This window comes from Electrophorus electricus, chromosome 7 (assembly GCF_041902795.1).
Source record: "Electrophorus electricus isolate QZ-2024a chromosome 7, ASM4190279v1, whole genome shotgun sequence".
Taxonomy (NCBI): domain Eukaryota; kingdom Metazoa; phylum Chordata; class Actinopteri; order Gymnotiformes; family Gymnotidae; genus Electrophorus; species Electrophorus electricus.
This window is the reverse complement of record NC_137503.1, coordinates 31,859,751-31,881,507: the sequence shown is the minus strand read 5'-3', so window position 1 is coordinate 31,881,507 and position 21,757 is coordinate 31,859,751. Positions and strand designations below refer to the sequence as shown.

At 42.4% G+C, this 21,757-nt stretch overlaps 2 protein-coding genes across 4 annotated transcripts; both read left to right on the top strand.

Moving 5' to 3' along the window:
- The first annotated feature begins 4,560 nt into the window (after positions 1 to 4,560).
- LOC113587371 (flavin-containing monooxygenase 5-like) lies at positions 4,561 to 14,067 on the top strand. Of its 3 annotated transcripts, none has more exons than XM_027026010.3 (9): positions 4,561 to 4,880; positions 8,731 to 8,871; positions 9,931 to 10,119; positions 10,315 to 10,480; positions 10,565 to 10,707; positions 11,072 to 11,271; positions 11,465 to 11,820; positions 12,446 to 12,518; positions 12,654 to 14,067. In XM_027026010.3, exons 2-9 carry the CDS (start codon positions 8,740 to 8,742, stop codon positions 13,069 to 13,071), a joined length of 1,677 nt encoding a protein of 558 aa, XP_026881811.2. In that variant the 5' UTR covers positions 4,561 to 4,880; positions 8,731 to 8,739; the 3' UTR covers positions 13,072 to 14,067. The 3 variants fall into 3 exon arrangements, with proteins under 3 accessions (XP_026881811.2, XP_035380584.1, XP_081573695.1); XM_081717569.1 differs by lacking the exon at positions 4,561 to 4,880 and adding an exon at positions 9,400 to 9,474 and having other exon boundaries at positions 8,735 to 8,871; positions 9,564 to 10,119; XM_035524691.2 differs by lacking the exon at positions 4,561 to 4,880 and having other exon boundaries at positions 9,564 to 10,119.
- A 142-nt stretch (positions 14,068 to 14,209) lies between these two features.
- LOC113587373 (flavin-containing monooxygenase 5-like) lies at positions 14,210 to 21,673 on the top strand. Its single transcript, XM_027026017.3, has 9 exons — positions 14,210 to 15,185; positions 15,712 to 15,844; positions 16,435 to 16,623; positions 16,757 to 16,922; positions 19,290 to 19,432; positions 19,611 to 19,807; positions 20,063 to 20,418; positions 20,614 to 20,686; positions 20,831 to 21,673. Exons 2-9 carry the CDS (start codon positions 15,713 to 15,715, stop codon positions 21,258 to 21,260), a joined length of 1,686 nt encoding a protein of 561 aa, XP_026881818.2. The 5' UTR covers positions 14,210 to 15,185; position 15,712; the 3' UTR covers positions 21,261 to 21,673.
- Positions 21,674 to 21,757: the final 84 nt, after the last annotated feature.

Here is a 21,757-nt window from a genome sequence, read left to right as displayed (position 1 = left end):
CAGAGCCTGTGTTTCTCATATGACACGGTGCTGATTCTGGATCGCTCTGGCTGGCAGGTTGTTGTATGTTACACCACTTCAGTGTGCAGATTAACTGATCCCAGATCAGACTTTCTGTTCAACAAGGCTTTGGTAAAAACAGGTCTGGAGGTTTTTTTTGTTTTTTTTTAATAAGGCTTTTTTTTTATTGTGGCTTCACAGATGTTCATAGTGAATATAGTAACTAGTAGAAAGTTTGATTGTTGTGTAAAGTTTAAACTCTACGTGGCTGTGTGAGTGTGATGTGGTAGCAGACATGACTGTTAATTATATGTCCTGTATAATCCATAACTCATGATTGTATTTTGTAAAATAAATATGGAGAACACAATGTCATGATTTTGTGCCTTTTTTGCAGAACTGTGCTAGGGGAAATGAAAATGTATTCCTCCATAATCACCATGATTTTGTTTTTGGTGCAGATTTGGAGATGGAGACTCAGGATTTGAAAACGTCTGTTGCTGTGTGGAAATGCCCCCAGGCTTGTGAGCAGAGACGGCCCAGAAGAGACTGCAGCATTGCAGACTACCAGTTAACCGTACATTTAGGAGTTAGCGTTGTACTGGAAATATATAATGAACTCCATGTGGCTGAGATCGCGTGCTTGAGTAAAGGCACTAGCAACATCAGGGTTTTTCTTTCCAGAAATTCTACTTTCACACACTTTAAATGACCAGCTAAAACAGCTTATTGGCTTCTTACATCATCTTTTTACATCGGATCATTACCTAAATATAGGTATTGTCCTTTGTTAAACATACATTTGACCCTCAAGATTTCATGTTTTGACAGAACCCAAGTAATTACTTGCCACTCATTCCCACTATGATTTTTCAGGTGAAGGTACATTCATGATTAGTTTTGTTAAGAATTCCATAAACATCACTGCTCCATCCAGTCGCGCAGACATGAATGTTGCACCTCACCAGGTACGGGGTGATGTGTGTTTGCTCTGCAAAGTCTTTTTTGATACAATAAACCGTGTTGTGTCAGCACAAGGCAAAACACTACAAAATACCTTTTAACTTTATGGAAAACAGAGACAATGGATAATACCACCCAGAGATAATGGCCAAGGGCATCTCCCGCTCTCTCATACTCTTTTTCTCTGGAGTAATACCCCAAAGTTACCCCAGAATACCTCCACTCCTCTTTCTCTGTCTGGTGAAGGTGATGGATATTCATGAATATCCGCTCATGCCTGTTACTATTGATTTTTCACAGCATCAATGCAGCAGTTAGTCCTCACCTCATTCATCCTCTGATTTTGTGCATTGGTCGACCAAGATTCTCAGGGATAATAAGGCAAGTGCTTGGGGGTGTGGGGGATGCGTGTTTGCTTGAGGGCAACAAAAGACAATACCCACCTCTGGGGCCATTCCAGACAGAGCCAGAACAGGAGAAGTAACTACAACCATCCAGACAACTCCCAAAAGGGTTGGGGGTGGGGTGGTCCAGACTCAGGACCCTACATCACTGCTCACCACTGACCCCCAGGGGGGGATTCCCCACTGGTGCAGCCCCAGGACAGCACTCAAACACACCCTCAACCAAGTAAGAGCAATCAGTGGTCAGATTCTCCAGCCAGGGTGGTCTTGTCATGTGAACACTTTGTGATTAATAACGACAGATCGTATAGAATGATGCAGGACACACGAATAGATGAGCTTAGACATCAAGTTGGGCTTATACCAACACTGCCTTGTTACAATGACTCTCCTATATTTAAAAGGTATATGCTAAGCCAGTCTGGCTTGTATCAGTGTACGCTCATGTGTGGCATAGTGGAGGCTAAAATCAGGGTTCTTGGATGAAACTCTGTCCTGCAACCAATGGACTGTTATTCCAGATCAAGTGTATATAATTCCCACCTGCCATTAAGTTAATATGCTATGACTACCCTTCAATGAAAGACAGCCTAACAAATTGATGTTTAATGTAAGGAGTTAGGGTTTTAATCTAATAGATGTGCACTGCAGTGTGGTAGCCATCTTACAGGGAATCAATATCTGCAATAATTAAAGCTGCAGCTGCTAATAACAGTTAACCCAAAAGGCATTTAAGAGAGAAGGTAGAGCCAAGAATTAAAATAACAAAATATCACTACATGTATAACTACGAACTAGAAACAGAAGATGCCAGACATCCATGAGAAATGCGAAGGCCATTCATGTCAGTGGAGCCTGGATTGAATTACAGTCCACACAAGGTCATTTATCTCATGCTTCACTTTTATACCCGTTGAGTGGTTTAAAAATCACAGTAAATGAATGAGGAGACAGATGAGTGGTGTCCAAAGTGAAACCCATAATAAAAAGAGCCACAGAACCACGACTCCGACCGCCACCGTGTAGCAGTGCGTGACCATTTAATATTTTCACTTAAATTCTAATGTGTAACTAGGTGACGTGTGTCCTTGTGTGCTGTGCACTGGCCTAGTGGCGCTGCCACACTGATCAATGATGCACGGGATGAACGAAAAAGAAACAGAGATTTCCGTGGAATATTGGAGATCTTTTCAAGTCAGGCCACATCGATGAGATGTCCCTAAAGAGAGAACAGGTTCTCCTCTCTAAGGAAAACCACCCTAATGCTCAGTTTGCCATTTTGACAGGTAGCCAACAACAACGACAACAAAAAACACAAGGCACAAAGGCATATAATTACCACGGGTCAGACCAAGACCAGGTTTTCATTAATTGTAAACTTTGAGGAAATTGAGAAGTGATACCAGTCTGTAATTGGTTATGTTGGAGCTGTTGAGTGTGGCCTTTTTAAGGATTGGTACCACCCTGGTTGTTTTGAATGCACTTGGTACCTGTCCAGAGGCGTCCTTGATGATGACAGACATGAAAGGGAGCGGATCTCTAATAATTTATTCACCTGACTAATGCATTATTGCTCAGCATGTCATATTGCCAGGTAGTTTTGAGGGGAAAAAACACTTTAAACTAGTACTAAGAATTAACTGGAAGACAGTTTGTGACACTTGGGGATGAAATGGAATGTATGCCATTCAGAGAGTCGTGGTGGCCCTTGGCAACATGTTTTGGTAGTGGTAGGTCAGTGGTTAAGGTACTCAACTTGTAATCCGAAGGTTGCCAGTTCAAGCCCCACTGCTAGCAAGTTGCCACTGTTGGGCCCCTGAGCAAGATCCTTAACCCTCAAGTTGTACTCAGTCATAATTTTGGATAAAAGTGTCGGCTAAATGCTGTAAATGTAATGTAGTTTAAAGTAAATGGCATACAGTATTTCTTTACTCTTGGCAATGTGATTCGATGTTACTTCAGTGCAATTGGTATATAGGTTTTGGTACTCAAATCTATAGAGGTTAATTTCTGAAAAAAATACAGCCACGATATCTATGTGAAGTGTTTTATCTCCTAGGGAATACCTGTGTAACATTCTTCTCTTCATCCACATGAACTTTGTCCTCCGCTGTTTTTCAGCTGCGTCTGCCACTAAGAACACACACTTGCTCTCTGGAGGTTTTGATGCGTGAAAGATTTCCTGCTCCTCATCCCTAGACTTTGCCTGTTCCATCAGCAAAAAGCATTTAAGCTTGGTATTGGAATCAAGACTAAAATCCTTCTATGTTTTTAAACTTTCTGAGCTGCTCTTCTTGGTTAAAGATAGTAAACCTCAGGTGAAAACGTTGAAGACTTCTCGCCAGTCTGAATAATTCCATATAATATTCTCCCCCTGAATCAACTCAGTGATGCATGACATCTTTCCATCTGCTTTCTTGAATCTGTTGTGTTCTGATTCTAAGCGAGAGAAGTCCACATGTGTAGATCTTCAGTAAAAAAAAAAATAAATTAAAGATGAAATGACCACATATATACACTAATACATACAGTCAACAGCTACTTTGTTAAAAACACCTGGCTTGTAGGTGCTTACAGTTTACCGGTGTTTAACATGTTTACAGTTAGATTCTATAGCTTATCTGTTGCCATGCACAACTGATGGTAGCCAGTTACAGATTCAATGTGTTGAACGCCACTGTTCAGTTAAAGATCATAATGCCTCTGTTAGAACCCACTGTCAGTGCTTTTCCTGGTCCATCACATGACAGTCTCTGGCCACAAGGTGGCATTGAGGGTTTTGTTTTAAAGCTCAGAAAAGTGCAACAATAAAAATGAGAGTGCCTGCATTCTGGTCAAGAGACAAATAATATGTTTGTAGTTACAAATAAGTGTAATGAATACATAATAATGAATATGAACACACCTATAGTAAGCATAGTAGAGTGGAACATGTGTAAGCACAGGATTTAATTAGCGCAGCAGGAACCCAGCACCCAAAACAAACACAGCCCATGCAGAATAAACCTGGGACATTTTCTGCACTTGAGTTGTGACTGTTCCTTCCTCTGCTGTAACCCAATACTGGTCATATTGCGTACTATTGCCCTGCAGGTCTTACTTAGGAATGTTGCATTGACATCATCCAGCAAAAACCTGGCCACACCCCTTCAACTTATTTAACCCCTCCCCCAGCCTGCTGGTGTTTGTTTCTCTTAGTAGCAGCTCTGGAATCAGTCCATTAGGTCTAGGGCAAATAAATAAAGTATGGGTGTGATGAACTCAACAGATTCAACAGAGTTGGTGAAAGGAATTGTTTTTTGTTTGCTAGTCAATCTTTTGCTGCATAGCTAAATTACTTCATGGCACATGGTTACACTTTGAATCTTAACCTACTTTTCCCATATTCTTGAAAAGCCCAGATTACACGTTAGCAAGGGTAAAGTTCACACAGTCCTTTGATCGTACCACTTTGATTTGATTGTCGACCGTTCTGACAGAAGACAGTAAAGGTATTTGACTATCGTCTAAAGGGTAAGTACCACCATCCAATTTCCTTAGAAATGTTATATTCTTAAGATCTTGCTGCTCACATAAGGCGATGTAAATTATGGCACATTGTACTGATTGTAAAAGAGGAGTAACATTTGCACATTTTGCAACATTACTGCTTGTTGGCTTTTTCCTTTGATGTAGAGTACTACATTTTCAGAGTGTTTATTTCACAATTTGTAGTCTTTTCATGATAGATGAGACTTACTGCAGTGAGCTGAATGGGTTTGTAAAGCTGAGCGCTTGATTTGCAGATCCTCACTGGTTTTTGTTTTAATAACTGTCTGCTATGTAAGCCTTTAATGAAAACTAGACAAATGGCAAGAAGGAGTTCTGGTTCAATATCAGCACAGCGAGCAGAAGGGGCTCTTCCTGTTTAAACAAACTCTCCGCGGTTATAGATCATAACTTGGCAGAGGAGATGATGTCCACAGGATTGCTCCCAATTCCCAATTCCGATAGTCAGCCCAGTTCTGGTCCTGTCGTGTTTCGGGATGGGACGGGGCAGCTGTAATTAGGGGTCTATTATGGAAGCATGGCCATTTTGTGTCCTGCCCTCTCTTCTGTCCCAAGTGTCACTCTAGTTTGTTCCCCTCTGACTCCTTATTTGGGTAGTCTGTATACGGAAGCATCACGTGTCCAGCAGCAGATGGGTGTCTAGCAGCAGTGTTCTCCTGTCTTAGTTCATCCTCAGTTCTGGTCTTGAGGAGTCTTATCCATCAACTGATCAAAGCAACTCCATACACATCAGTACCTGCTTTGTTCCCACTGGCAAAATCATATAAAAAGATCTTTCTAGTTCTAGTGTCTAGTTGTTTCCATTAATTCAGGCTCATATGATGGGTCTCTGAACATCTGGATCTTGGACATCTGTGTTTGCTGGTAACTGTTATACAGTTATGTGCAAAATAATAGCAGTCTTACATCACTAATGTATTTAATTACTGATTTTGGCAGAAAAGATAATAACATGGGGGGGGAGGAGGAGAAAGAACTTTGATCAAGAAGTTGATTGGAGAGGAGAAAACACAAAGAAGTGCAGAAAATAATTGGCTCAGCTAAACTGATCTCAAATGCTTTAAAATGCCAAACAAAACCCGAAACACGTGGTAGGAAAAGAAATGCTACCATCAACGTAGATCACAGAATAACAAGAATGGCAAAGAAGCATCCAATGATCAACTCCAGGGAAATCAAAGAAGATCTTCAGTTCCCTGTGAGTACTGCAACAATCAGAAGACGCCTACGTGAAGCCAAACTATTTGCAAGAAACCCTCGTAAAGTACCATTGCTGAAAAAAAGACATGTTGAAGAGGTTAGTATGCCAAAGAACACATTGACTGGCCTAAAGAGGAGTGGTGCAACATTCTATGGACAGATGAGAGCAAGATTGTTCTTATTGGGTCTAAAGGCCACAGACAGTTTGTGAGACGACCCATAAACACTGAACTCAAGCAACAGTACACTGTGAAGACTGCAAAACATGGAGGTGCAAGCACAACGGTTTGGGGATGTTTCTCATACTTTGGAGTCGGACCCGTTTATCGCATACCAGGCACCATGGACCAGTTTGAATATCAAAATACTGGAAGAGGTCATGTTGCATTATGCTAAAGAAGAAATGCCCTTGAAATGGGCGTTTCAGCAGGACAACGACCCCAAAAACACCAGCAAGCGGGCAACATCCTGGTTCCAGACCAACAAGATTGATGTTATGAAGTGGCCAGCCCAATCCCCAGACCTCAATCCGATTGAGAATTTGTGGAGTGACATTAAAAAAAATGCTGTTTTTGATGCAAAACCCAAGAATGCAGAAGAACTGTAGAATGTAGTCCAGTCAGATGGAATATCTGTTCGCAGGTGTCAGATGTTAGTTGACTCCAGGCCACACAGATGTAAAGCAACTGTCAAAAATAAAGGTTATACAACTAAATATTAGTTCAGTGATCAACAGAAAATCTAACTCTGTAAACAACTTTCAGTTTATACTGTACATTTTCAAATTTGTAAATTAAGACATTTTTTTTTAACAGCCCATTATTCTTTTTTCTTCATTTTCAGTTTAAAAATTGATATCTCGTTCATGTTTTCATTTGGAATTGAATGTGCAGCGCTCCCAGTGCCTTTGTGTATATGGAAATAAATGCTGTTATGAAGATTGAGCTTTTTCTCAGCTGTTTTAAACACACTGCTATTATTTTTGCACATAACTGTACCCCTCATTCTGTCTGCTGGACTTCTTGTCTTCCCTATAGCTACTCTTTCTCTAAACACAGGTCCCTTTAAGACATCAGTACATTTCAAATGAAAAACTCCTCCCCCTTCCCCCCATATTAAAAGAATCTTCACATCAAGCAAGCAATACCTGCAGTCCAATTTAACAGCTGCGTGTGACTGATCTACAGCTGTGCTCTTTAAGCAGTGAGGTGTCCAGCAAGGTGTGAATGGCCTCTTCCTGCTGTCCTGTCAGCAGGTCATGTGGGCCTCTCTCACCTTCATAAACAAAGAATGGTACCATCTTGCTTTGTGTCCCACCAAACTCACTGTTGTGAATCTCTTGGGTTTGTGATGCAAACTACAGCATGATGTTTCCTTCTGACTCATCTGCTTCCAAAGGCAGCAACCGGACATCTGCATCCGCAACAGGATGCGTCACCTCTGTTCTCGTCCTCCAATGAATCAAGTCAATCCAAAGTCTCCCAGCGAGAGCATCTCTGTGCTCCTCGCACGTCATCCTGCTGCTGTTTTGTTAAGAACATTCTGTGTTCATGCTCCAACAAACATGAGAGGAAGGCAGGATGAAGGCAGCAGGCGTGCATGTACGGATTTCCCACACACTTCAAAGGAGACGAGAACTCCACTCTGTCTGTCTCACCATGTGGAAAAGCACCTGCTCTTTTAAAAAGTCAGAAAGAGACTGAAATCTGGGGGCATCTGCACTTCCAGGCTCATTATCACAATTTAATCGCAAGTTTCTGCTTTGTCCGTACTGAGGCCAATGGAAACCCTACAGTTTTATCCCCTGTTGCTTTTAGGCATCTTGGGACAACTTGGAAATACCGCCCATCCGTAGGCCTCTTCCCTCTGGAATTCCTGGCTTATTTTCCTGGAATTCTTGGCAGCAACATTCTTGATTCCACTGAATATATTGCTTGATCTACATTTCGGAATATGTGTAATAGTCCTCCATTATTAAAACATTTACAAAATGGCTTAAAACAGTCAGTTATTCCACATGAGCATCTTGGTGGCTTTGGTTTCTGAACTAGATAGACCCCTACTGCATTATAGCTTCTAGACTCACTGCGCTGGTAGATTAGAGGCCAATGAATGAAATCTTTCTTTATGTAGCCCTGTGGGGAAAGAAACGTGTGTATTTCCCTTCCTTTCTTCACGTTGTTTGAAAGCAAAATGCTGGAATTGTTTACAGTTTTTTTAGTTGCATAGTTGTTTTATGAACTTTATTGATTGGTCTTTTAGTTTGGTCTTGAGTTGTTTGATTCGTTTGAGGAATGCCTTTAAACTATAAGAATACAGTATAAATAATAAATATTTATTTTCATTTTAGTGTGTTGGACAGTTTTGTTGGATATCTGTTTTCATTGAAAAGTTTCATTATGCCTGAAGCGTGAGATAAAGATAATTAGAAATGTTAGTTGTAGGCAAAATCAATACAGGAGAGCCACAGTATCCCCTGCCTTGACCAGAGAACATAAAGCGTATAATAATCATAAATTGGGTATCTGAAAAAGAACTCACCTTCCCTAAAACTATACTTTCTTACGATGCATAGTTCTATTGGTTGTGAGATTCTGGCATCCCTGGTTCTCAGGTCCCCGCGATGGCTCGCCGTGTGGCCGTGATCGGAGCAGGCAGCTGTGGGCTGACCTGCATTAAGTGCTGCTTGGACGAGGGTCTAGAACCGGTGTGTTTCGAGAGCAGCGATGACATCGGAGGACTCTGGAGGTTTAAGGTGGGATGCTTTTGCTGGAGCAATATAGTTAACCAGTGCGATGCCCAACTAAAATTAAGAGGACATTTCCAGCTCTTGATTATGCAAATTACCATCAGGTGCTTCCCTTACCTTGCAGGTAGACTTAACTAAGTAATTGCAATACATGCATCCTGCATAATGTCATGTATGAAATGTCCTGTCGTGTTTTCCAATCCTAAAGAGAGCGGTTGCTTTCAGGAAGATAAACTTCTGGGCATGTGTAAACGATATCCCATCGCCTTTTCATATGTAACATCTGAACTCAAAGAAAAAGGGGATGGCTAATTTATTCAGAGTGTTCAGATCAGATATTGAGGCAGTGTTTTCACCTCTAGGAACAATAAAACAAGTATATCCAATGAATTATGAATAGAATTAATAGAATTATGAAAAATGGTGTCTAGTACAATGTTAGAGACTTGGAATCTATACCACAAAATGTGTCATCATTTGATGTACCTGTACTTTTTTTTATAACTTAGGTAAATACAATTTGTATTCATATAGTTTTTAGCAGTCATATTGGGGCCAAAACTGAAGAATTCAGAGCAATGTTGTTGGTATCAACATTATTATGTTAAGGTACATTTATTCTTAATAATAATAAGATTTCACAAAATGACAGAGCAACTCTAAGAACGTAAAATATTTCCAACCTTTCTATTTTATAGAGCATGAAGTAGAAGAGGCCCCACTGTTGTTTGGAGACAGCAGAGGACCTTATGTGTCCTGCCAGTTAGCCCTACGTGTCCTGCCCGTTAACCCTACGTGTCCTGCCCGTTAACCCTATGTGTCCTAATTGTTATCCCGTGTCCTGCCCGTTAACCCTATGTGTCCTAATTGTTATCCCTACGTGTCCTGCCCGTTAACCCTATGTGTCCTAATTGTTATCCCTACGTGTCCAGCCCGTTAGCCCTACGTGTCCTGCCCGTTAGCCCTACGTGTCCTGCCCGTTATCCCTACGTGTCCTGCTTGTTATCCATACGTGTCCTGCCCGTTAGTCCTTGCCTGTGTTTCTGTGCTTCCCTGCGTATTCAGGAGACTCCAGAGGCTGGATGCTCCAGTGTCTACCGCTCCCTGTTCTCCAACACCTCCAAAGAGATGATGTGTTTCAGCGACTTCCCCATGCCGGCGCACTACCCCAACTACTTACACCACTCACGCCTGCTGGACTACCTGCGGCTCTACGCTGAGCACTTTGAGCTACTCAAACACATTCACTTCCAGGTTTTCACCTTTCTCTGTTTAAACAGTCACGTACACATATGGCAGCCGAGTACAGGTTGCAGATTTTGCAGTTGCTTTGTTTTGTTTTTGTATCTGCAGTGATGTTGATATGAATCAGATGTTGATATGAATCATAAAGCTTTAGATATATCAGTGTTTATATTCAATGACTGTGTGTGTGTATGTGTGTTTTAGACTACAGTGCACAGTGTGAGACCAAGACCTGACTTCTCTCTCTCAGGACAGTGGGAGGTTGTAACTGAGAACAAAGATGGACTCAAAGAAACTCACACGTTTGATGGGGTGCTCGTATGTTCTGGACACTTCACACACCCCTTCATGCCTCTCTCAGCATTCCCAGGTACACTCACAGCACTGTTTCTCTGCAGACCATCCCCTCTCAAATCCAATGGATTTTGCTATAATTCCTCTTTTCCTGCTCCAGGCATAGACACATTCTCAGGAAAATGCTGCCATAGTTGGGAATATAAGGATGCAGAACTATTCCGTGGGAAACGTGTGGTGGTTGTTGGGATGGGCAACTCTGGAGGAGACATTGCTGTAGAGATCAGTAGAGTGGCACAGATGGTAAGCTGAATCAAAGCACACATCAACACAAACTCCATAACGCAAACCTCATGGGTTAGTTTGCACGATCCTAATCTGAACTGAAATCAAAATTTGAAAATTGCCTCTGACTAAGTTAGTCCACAGCTAATCAAGAATTCCAATCAGCTAGTTTGCAATTTGACGTCTTTGCAGCTAACCATAGCTATAATTCGGTTGCATCTACTGTTGGTTGTGTCAGCGTGCTAACTTTCACTTCCCTTTTTCCTTTTCGGAAGTGTGTCAGTATTGTTTGGTATTTGTACCTACAGATGCAGCGAAACTTGTGCACTAAAGTTTCTCTCATTCAACAATAACCTCTTTGCTGTGTTTCTCTTCACCCGAGACCTTCCTGAGCACCCGTGAAGGAGCGTGGGTGGTGGGCCGTTTGGCTGGCAACGGCCTACCTCTGGACATTATGTTGATAAGACGCTTGAATTCCCTGCTTCTCCACCTCCTTCCCCGAGCCCTGCTCAGCTGGATGGAGGAGAGAGCCTACAACCAGAAATATGACCACAGGCTGTATGGACTGCAGCCCAGGCACAGGTGCCAAGCGGAGCTGAATAAATAAATACCACCACAAATGAGGAAGAAAATTGCTTTCCTGAAAGTCTCTAATGCAATTGTGATGGGATTCTCCCAGATCAAATACAAAGCAAGAACTTTGTCTCCCATATAAAAGCAACTGTAGCTAAAGCTAAACAGAACACACTAGTAGCCAAAGGTTTCTCCATTACAGGATACTCGACCAGCGACCTGTGATTAATGATGACCTGCCAGTGTGCATCCTCCAGGGGGTGCTGCAGATAAAGCCAAACATACGCGAGTTTCGAGGCTCGAGGGTCGTCTTTGACAATGGAGTGACAGAAGAAGGGATTGATGTAGTGGTATTCTGCACGGGATACAAGGCCACCTTCCCGTTCCTGCCGCCGTCGTTGACCAGCAGTCCCGAGGGAGAGATGAGGCTCTACAAAAGAGTCTTCCCTCTGTCCCTAGAGCGCCCCACGCTGGCCGTCCTGGGGATGATCAACGTTACAGGACCCCAAATGCCCGTGATGGAGATGCAGGCACGATGGGCTGCTAGAGTATTCGCAGGTATTCTACAACAAACCAGACCATGACGGGGCCTGATTTTTCAAAACACGTAATAACAGTGTTTTCCAGTCTTAGTCCAGGAGTAGTGCTGCTCACTCCAGCTCATGAGCTGGTGAGTGGGGAAGAGAAGTGTAAGACAGAGGGATTCAACTTCAGAACTTGAATCCAGATCCTACCCTGGAATTTGTCATCATTGGTAGTACCTTTTAGAACACAGATATTCAGAACATAGCCTTCGAGGTCTAGGTGCCACAGATTTTCTCCCTTCTTTTCGCCACAGATCCAGACGATACCCAGTTATGTTATAATAATTGTTCCAGTACTTAAACCTAGGAGTAAAAATTGGATTCAAAGTCCAGTGTTTGGTTTTGATATTCAGAAACTTCTCATGTAAGATGTCTGATCATGTCATGATCAGTTTCATAGGTTATAGGTGTAAAAACATTTTTTAAATAGATAAATAAAACCTGGGTAAATGTTTCTGAATGCAATATAATATGAACAAAAATGCTATGTAAGAGATGTTAGCCCTCAAGGTTACCCTCAAGCCTATAATATAAACAAACAGTCAAAGATATATGACTTTTTCTGATACCCTCATCATGTTCTATCACTTTTCATTAAGGACTGATCCATCTTCCTCCTTTGGCAACAATGCATAAAATTACTGAGAAAGAATGGAAGGAAAATGTGAAAAAGTAAGGTTTTCTTTACATTTTCAAAATCAACATTATTTTTGTCTCTAGACCAGTTACTACAGGCCTTTCTTTCTGTTTCCTTCACTAACACTTCATATTCTTTTACCTTGTCACCTGTCTTTTGACCATTTACAGGTACTCTTGTTCCAAGAAGGCTGCAGTTGAGAGGGAGTATTTGCCTTACATAGATTCACTAGCAAAGGAAGTGGGTGTTTATCCTAACGTCCTGTGGATGCTCCTGACGGACCCTGCCATAGGTTTGCGTGTCCTGTTTGGCCCCTGCACCCCGTACCAGTTTCGACTGAATGGGCCAGGTCGGTGGGAGGGGGCTCGCCAGGCCATCCTCACCCAATGGGAGCGCTTGGTCACGCCCCTAAAAACACGCCCCATTCCGGAGCCCAAACCCTCTGGCCTTTTCGGCTGGGGTCTGGCTGGAGGGGCTTTGTTGATTTTTGCTGCCATTGTGTTCCAGAGGAGAAATCCAACCTTTCTTCAGAATCAGATTGCAGAGATGACCTTTGTTGGCATCAGCAGGTGGTATAGCTTCACCTAAACCCTGGGGTCATGGTAGAAGGGGGGAGATGGTGGCAAGAAATAAAGTGCTCTTTACTGGGTCTAGACAGTATGACACGGTAGTTCTGGTGCATTCGAAAAAATAATGATGTGGAAGCTTTTGCACACTCTTGCCAAATGTGCAGTATATTTTATAGCATATTAGATCCAAAGTGCATTTATAGCCTATGTTTCCATATGTGTTAATCCATGAGGCAGGAGACTGCTGATAACTTGCCTGCATTTTCAGCTAATTTTATAATGTTCAGATGCTACACATCTACTTTTACAACTTTTAGAGGCTTATCATCCCATTTTATGAAAGGACCATTACACTGGCAACCTTTGTTTTCAGGCAAAATCTAGATGCAGGCAAAAAATCTAGATGACTAACAAAGGACACTCAAACAATATTTACCTGCAGAAGACCAGATTCTGTAGGCTGATGTCGTCTGACCCACAGCCATATCAGGACTGCAGCTTTGGTGCTACAGGAGAAAGAGCTTAATATATTTAGGGCTATAGAGTACTGCAAGGTTACTATTCACAATGTTATTTTCAAATTTAAAAAAAAAAAATATATATATATATATATATATATATATATATATATATATATATATATATATATATATATAACCAATAAGGAAATTTGGGATAACAATATCACAGTATGAACTTAATGCTACAAGCTGTAGTGCAGAGTGCTGCTTGTGACAGCCACAAGGTCATAAGAGCAGTCCACTGGTTTATCATCAGACTCGGGGGGAGGGGGTCAGAAATGACTTGAATTAGGTGGGGAAGTCTGCAGCTAAACATGAAATATATTTTATAATCTTAAAATCAAGCTAGATATCCAATGTTTAAACAGACAGGAGTTTGATTGGCCTGATACACTTGTGAGAAAAAGGTTGTTTCAAAACATCTGGATTTCTCCATAAATGTATCCTAATATGATCTTATTCTCATCTAAATCATAATAAAGTGTCATATCGTTCATTCTTCTGTTGTTTGAAATTGTTACTGAACTTTTTGCCAACACAAACACAGAATCTATTGTTTGTCTCACTATGGAGGATTCATTACTGAGCCAGCTACCTTGGATTAACCTTTTGTGTCTCATGATGGATCACTTTTTACCACGCTTTTATTGTCATATGCACAAAGTGCAATTAAATTATTAGGTGCATGTGGTTCTTACTGTTGAGTAGTGATATCAGTGTAGCCTGATGTGGAATCTCTCACCACAGTGGTACTCTGGTAAGAAAGCAGACACAGAGAATGCAGTTTGTTGCTCTTTGCTACATTTATGGCATTTAGCTGACACTTTTATCCAAAAAAAAAAAAAAAAAAAAACAAAAAAAAAAAACTGATCAGATGTTAATCGTGATAAATACAAACAGATATACAGGTTTCTTTGACCCTACGTGCGAGCTCAGAATAACCGGCCTGAATCTAGAAAAGGAAAGGGTAGTTTAAAAATGTAGTACAACGCTGAACCGAGTTATCAGAGACGTGAAACTCTTACTAGCTTTAATTGCCTTACACATCACATGGGGGTTTTGGTCAATTCAAATGATACACGTCCTTGAGCATTTTAACAATGAAAGAAGGGTTTATGTTTATTGCAGAGCACCAATAATGGACATGTTTTCTAGTAGCTACTGTCAATGACCGTAGGCCCAGTAGTTTAGACAGTACACACCCGTTTGCAAAGTGTTCTTATGAAACCTTTAATCCTCTACACACTGGCTCTGCCTACTGAAATGCAAGAGATTAGTGCAAACAACTCAACACTAACCAGTCTACCCCCGAACTACCGTAATATCAAACTAGGCCGAGAAGACCTGCAAGCGGCTGTAATCTAAAACCGATTTTTGTTGCGCTGTCTTGGAACCCCGCCCCTTTTCTTTCGTCGTAACTTCTTTTTTTCCTTCACTTTTTTGTAGGGTAGAACGTCTGTGACCAATAACCAACAGTCCGCCACCACTCTGACGGGAACGGACGCTCAACACGGTCCTTCCCCGTGTCCTTTGAGTTGTGCAGGAAGTGTTTAGTGTAGCTATATATCGTCAGCATTCTGGTTCATTGGTGTATTCATACTTACAGTACAAGGTAAGACTGCAGGGACTATTTTTGTTTTACCGACCATGTCACTTTTTAACGCGCTGTTATGTTACCGCACCCTGAATCCAAGCGGGTCGATCAGATGTTAATATCATTAGATTTGGTATTGCAGTGTTTTAATGCTAGGGCGCCTACTTCAAACACACCACATTAGTGGAGTTATTGGAATGTGTTTCTTGACGCATTGCTCTAAAGTTTTGTCAATGCATACATGATCTATATTTAACAAGGTGTAAGTTAATTTGATATTTTTGACGTTCGATATTTTAAAATAAATATAATAATTAGATCATTTCCATACTTGTTGCCAGCTTAAACTTGTTAGGTCAAGGAGTAAGTACGTTTGGCGGTTCACTTACTTGCAAAGAACCTCTGTAGTTCTTCTCATCGAAAAAAGGTTTGGTTCATATTCTCCTTCTGTCAGAGACCTGGTTAATCGCTGTTTAGCTTCATATCTGATGTGTTTTAAACCATACTTTTACCCTTCTGCCAAACTCCACCTTACACATCCCAGGATGGCTCGTCGTGTGGCCGTGATCGGAGCAGGCAGCTCTGGGCTGGCCTGCATTAAGTGCTGCTTGGACGAGGGTCTAGAACCGGTGTGTTTCGAGAGCAGCGATGACATCGGAGGACTCTGGAGGTTTAAGGTGGGATGGAATGGTTTGCTTTCCTCTCGCACTGCACGAATGCTGTCTGATAGGCAGCTCTTGTTATTTCCTGTTGCTCTATACAGCTCAATCTATACTTCACTTAAGTTGTTAGGGAGTAGGGAGTTGGACTGCTGAACAGATCTGTCAAACGGACCCTTGGGACAAACTGAACTGCTGCCTCAGTTCTACTCTTGCACCCATTAACTTTTCACTTGAGATTAAACTGTACCTACTTCAGTCTGTGCACATGATCTTCTCCACCCACACCATGAGCCTCCTTTATACTAGCTAGTCTAACTGTCCTCTTCTTCCTGACCTTGGTAGTTGTTTAATCTACTGTTTAGAGATTTGCGTAGTTTATTGGCTAGTGTTGCATACAAATTATTGCATGTATTGTATTAAGGTTTGTTGCACTGTTTACACTGCTGTACTACTGTTTTCACTACACTGCCCCCTGTTATTCATGTCAATGTCACACCCTGTACTTGAGAAACTGTATTTAGTTTAAACTTTGTCCACACTGTGATAGTGATTAGGAGTGTGTGTGTGTGTGTGTGTGTGTGTGTGCGCGCCCCTCCCCTCCCCAGGAGAATCCTGAACCAGACAGGGCCAGCATCTATCATTCCGTGATCATCAACACGTCAAAGGAGATGATGTGTTACAGTGATTTTCCGATTCCGGCCCACTTTCCAAACTATATGCATAACACGTACATCATGGATTATTTTCGCCTGTATGCCGAACGCTTCCAGCTCATGCGCTATGTCCGCCTTCAGGTGAGACAGCAGTCATGGTCACAGTGCTGCTGTCTGTTTGCACTGAGCGATAAATGTTAACGCTAATCTTGGGACCACTGCTGATAAAGTTAAATAATGTGTGTGTGTGTGTGTGTGTGTGTGTGTGTTTCAGACAAAAGTCCTGCATATCATTCCAAAATCAGACTTCGCTCAATCTGGCCAGTGGGATATAGAGACGGAGGACGGAGATGGGAAGAAAGAGAAACACGTGTTTGACGCTGTGCTGGTCTGCACCGGACACCACTGTCACCCCAACCTTCCCTTGAAAGACTTCCCAGGTACAGCAGCACCATCTATCGGATGGCCCACGTTGCTGCGAAAAATTCTTCCTCGTTCATCACGTGCAACGTTGCTGTACATCTGAGCGCTGCAGCTCTAGACAGCCCAATGTGAGCTCTCCATGTCAAGACATGCGCAGCAGCAGGCTAAGCTGTAGTTCAATATCCGCCCAGATCTGTCGGTGATTGTAAGGCAGGATGGCCTAGTAAATGTGCTTTATAATGTCAATATTGGATGAGCTGCAACAGTCTAAACCGGTACAGAGTGAACAACTGAAGGAGACATATGAATTGTAACCTGAATGAACGTTAACAGAGTAGGTCTAAGGGCAGCCGTGTCCCTTTCATAGATATGGAAGCACAGACTGAAACTGGCAGCTGAGTTTGGATGAATGTATGTTGGTTTAAGCATGGCTAATGCTGTGGAGTACTCAGTGATCTTAACCGTGTAACTAGATCTGACTGCTCTGACTTTTTGAATATGCTGATACACGATATTGCCAAAGGTATTCACTCACCCATCCAAATAATTTAATTCAGGTGTTCCAATCACTTCCATGGCCACAGGTGTATAAAACCAAGCACCTAGGCATGCAGACTGCTTCTACAAACGTTTGTGAAAGAATGGGTTGCTCTCAGGAGCTCAGTGAATTCCAGCGTGGTACCGTGATAGGATGCCACAAGTCCAGTCATGAAATTTCTTCGCTACTAAATATTCCACAGTCAACTGTCAGTGGTATTATAACGAAGTGGAAGCGATTGGGAAGGACAGCAACTCAGCCATGAAGTGGTAGGACATGTAAAATGATAGAGCGGGTCAGCGGATGCTGAGGAGCATAGTGTGCAGAGGTTTCTGCAGAGTCAATCGCTACAGACTTCATATGGTCTTCAGATTAGCTCAAGAACAGTGCATGGAGAGCTTCATGGAATGGGTTTCCATGGCCGAGCAGCTGCATCCAAGCCTTACATCACCAAGCAATGCAAAGCGTCGGATGCAGTGGTGTAAAGCACACCACCACTGGACTGTAGAGCGGTGGAGACATGTTCTCTGGAGTGACGAATCACTTCTCCGTCTGGAAATCGGATGGACGAGTCTGGATTTGGGGGTTGCCAGGAGAATCTTTGGGATGAATTACAGCGAAGGCTACGAGCCAGGCCTTCTCGACCAACATCAGTGTGAGACCTCACAAATGTGCTTCTGGAAGAATGGTCAAATATTCCCATACACACTCCTAAACCTTGTGGAAAGCCTTCCCAGAAGAGTTGAAGCTGTTATAGCTGCAAAGGGTGGGCCGACATAATGTTAAACCCTATGGATTCAGATTGGGGTGTCACTCGAGTTCATATGCATGCGAAGGTAGATGAGTGAATACTTTTTGCAATATAGTGTATGTCTCTGCAATTTTTATTAAGCTTAATTTTTTATCCCACTCACCACATTTGGTAACTAAAAGTTAAATAATACACCATCATGGAACAAATGTTTAAGCCCTGTGTCAATATATCAGTTGACCATCTCTGTTTATTCAAGAATAATTCTGTTTTGGTGGGTTGGCCTATAAATCTGTTAAATGCATCCATTAATTTCAGAAACTGTTTGCTTTTACCAGCATGGACCCTATTTTATAAAACGGACACTGTTCTGTAGCGTCCATAGCTTGGGGATACTCTGTGAGGACCGGACGTGATTGAAAGATATCTGCATTATGCTCTGTGTTAAAAAACTGGAGAGCATACAGTAAAGATCAGCTGTCCATAAATTGAATCTTAAGCACAACTAAACTATGAAATAAAACTGATTTAGCAAAATCCATCAAGATCAAGAAGATGATGTTTTTTCAAATGAGTATCGACATTAAAAAAAAAAAAAAACAGCTGAAGACTTAAAAAGCCTATCTGATGTTAAGAAACCCAACATATGGGCTTCCTTAACAGCAGTGTAAGGAAACTGATAATTAATGGTTGCTAAATCTAGATCATTAAAACTAGATCATTAATTGGCAATCAGTCAGCAGCAGGAACCAGTTCTATAGAAATGCCAGCAAACACTGCATTCACTCTAGCATTTGGGTGTACAGTTTCACAATTTGGACAAAATACTACATTGATTGTATTGCTACATACTGTGTTTGGAATATGCCTTGCAGTATACTAAAGGACAAACTGATGATGATGACTTATAAGAGAACGGTCTTGTTCATAGTACACAATAATGTTGTCATTTGTTAAAGGGCACATTTGCACTTTGTCGCCTTCTGCAATGTAAGTATTGCTAAGGCCAATATTATGATAAACAATATGTTGTGCAGTTCTAGGTTTGTGTTAAATAAATCTCTATAATAAAACGATAACACATGTCCCCTTCAGGAATAGACACATTCAAAGGGAAATACTTCCACAGCCGGGACTACAAAACTCCGGAGGAATGGCGTCACAAGAGGGCGGTTGTGATCGGAATCGGCAACTCGGGAAGCGACATCGCCGTGGAGCTTAGCAGGATGACCAAGCAGGTGTGTCCCCCTTTGCTCCAGACCTTGTACCTGCATTACATCTTCGGCACGCCATTTTCGGCATCGGTTTTTTTTTTCTGAGCAAAAAGGACACCTGGATGTTTTGTACTCACCAGTCACATCTTCGTGAGCTGCCATGATCAGTGTTTCCATGGAAACATGCTCTCTGGCCTTGCAGGTTTTCCTGAGCACCAGGAAAGGTTCCTGGATCCGTAACCGCGTGGGGTATAGGGGCATTCCCTTAGACATGACCTTCACCAGGGTGGACCAAATTCTTGCTTCTTATTTTCCCCACACGGTCATCTCACACCTGGTGGAGAAGTCTCTCAATAAAAGATTCAACCATGAGCTGTACGGTCTGAAGCCAAAACACAGGTAGAAACAGCTCCACTTTACAATAGACAGAGTCATAAAATCACTTTATGGAGAATTTGGCCTGGACCCCAAATTACATGCTGTTAATTACACAATCTTTTTTTGTTATCTTTGATTTGCCTTCAGTGGTACAAAAAAAGTTATTTCAACGCCCGTTACAAAAATAGACAGATCTTGTCGCTCTGCATGCAGGGGAAGTAGACAAACCCCCGGATGGAGTAGATGAGTGCGTGTTGTCCCGTCTGTCTTCCCCAGGGCATACAGCGAGCATCCCACATTGAACGATGAGCTGCCCAACCGCATCATCTCGGGCACTGTGCTGGTGAAGCCCAACGTGAAGGAGTTCCGTGGTTCTGCTGTGGTCTTCGAGGACGGCACGGTTGAGGACCACATCGACCTGGTCGTGTTTGCCACCGGTTACACATTCTCCTTCCCCTTCCTCCCGGCTCACGTCCTGTCCGTAACTGCGAACAAGATGCCGCTGTATAAATACGTCTTCCCACCGGACCTCGACAAGCCCACACTGGCTGTGATTGGTCTCATCCAGCCCCTGGGAGCCATCATGCCCATCTCCGAGATGCAAGCTCGCTGGGCCACGCGTGTCTTCAAAGGTGAAAGATTCGGGAGGTTGCGAAATGCACTTTTTTGGTTAGACTAGGCTGTGTTTGCCTGTCTGTTGGAAAGAAGTGAGATTAGTGAAATATAAAAATAAGGGACAGTTCCTTCAGAAGGCCAGAAATCTCGAACAGGCCACAAAGTTATATTGCATGTGCGTGACTGAGATTTTTTTTCATGTTGCCATATAGGAGTGAAGAAGCTTCCTTCCCAGAGTGCCATGCTAGAAGACATCAAAGCCAAGAAGGAGACCATGGCTAAGAGGTAATACAGAGTTACACATGAGGAAGTTATACAGAGTTAAAACGTCCACCTACTGTATAAGCAATTCAAGAATAAGGCACCCTATGTGAAGACGACGATGATGATGATGGTGTGCAGCTCCATAACTCTGTCGTCCTCGCTCAGGTACGTGGCCTCTCAGAGACACACGATCCAGGTGGACTATATGGCCTACATGGACGAGTTAGCAGACCAAGTGGGTGTGCGCCCCAGTATCCTGTGGCTGCTTCTGACGGATCCGGCCATAGGTTTCAGGGTCCTTTTTGGTCCCTGCACCCCCTACCAGTATCGGCTGCGTGGGCCAGGCCGGTGGGAGGGGGCTCGCCGTGCCATCCTCACCCAATGGGAGCGCTTGGCCACGCCCCTGAAGACACGCAGTGCCCCGGTGCAGGAGCCGAGCCACTCTGCCCTCCCCGTTGTCCTCACGGCATCTGCCGCAGCCGTGATCTCAGCTGCCTACTACACCAGGGCCAGCCTGCCCGACGTGCTCTCGGGTGTCTCGTCTCTGCTGGAAAGGTTGAGGGCTTACCTGCCGCTACCAGCGTCCCTGCGGTGAAACTCTGTCTCAAAACAGTGATGCATACGGTTAATCCTTATACTACAATGCCAATGGAAATTTAAGTTTAGGCTTAGGCCTGATGTGGGGATGATTCCACTAAATTTAAATTCGCTAAATGGTAGTTCTTTATGCTTAGTTTCCTGTATTAAAGACTTTTCTAATTCTGGAAATGTTGCCATTGTGTATTAAATTCAGCATTCATATTCTTACTTTTCTGAAGCAATTTTAGTGGATTTAATAGTGAAGCATTTGTGTATACAGTAAACCAAAATACACACAGACCATCTAAAGGATCATAATCAAGAGCTTCACATTTATTTTGTATTGCTAAAATGTCTGAGAGGTTATTGTTTTGCTCTCTATGTATCTCTAAAGCCAAATGTTTGATAAATAAACACAAATACCCTGAACGCTGTTCACTGTAATCAATATATTACTATACTCAATTTTTTTACTATATTCAATATTGATATAATCAACACACCTTAATAGAT

Coding starts and splice junctions, on each gene's coding strand:
- LOC113587371 (XM_035524691.2), top strand. CDS start 9,766: ATGTGTCCTAATTGTTATCCCTACGTGTCCAGCCCGTTAGCCCTACGT. Junction 10,708..11,071: donor TCAGTAGAGTGGCACAGATG/GTAAGCTGAATC, acceptor TCTTCACCCGAG/ACCTTCCTGAGCACCCGTGA. Junction 11,821..12,445: donor GGCTGCTAGAGTATTCGCAG/GTATTCTACAAC, acceptor CTTTTCATTAAG/GACTGATCCATCTTCCTCCT.
- LOC113587373 (XM_027026017.3), top strand. CDS start 15,713: ATGGCTCGTCGTGTGGCCGTGATCGGAGCAGGCAGCTCTGGGCTGGCC. Junction 15,845..16,434: donor GAGGACTCTGGAGGTTTAAG/GTGGGATGGAAT, acceptor TCCCCTCCCCAG/GAGAATCCTGAACCAGACAG. Junction 19,808..20,062: donor GGTCTGAAGCCAAAACACAG/GTAGAAACAGCT, acceptor TGTCTTCCCCAG/GGCATACAGCGAGCATCCCA.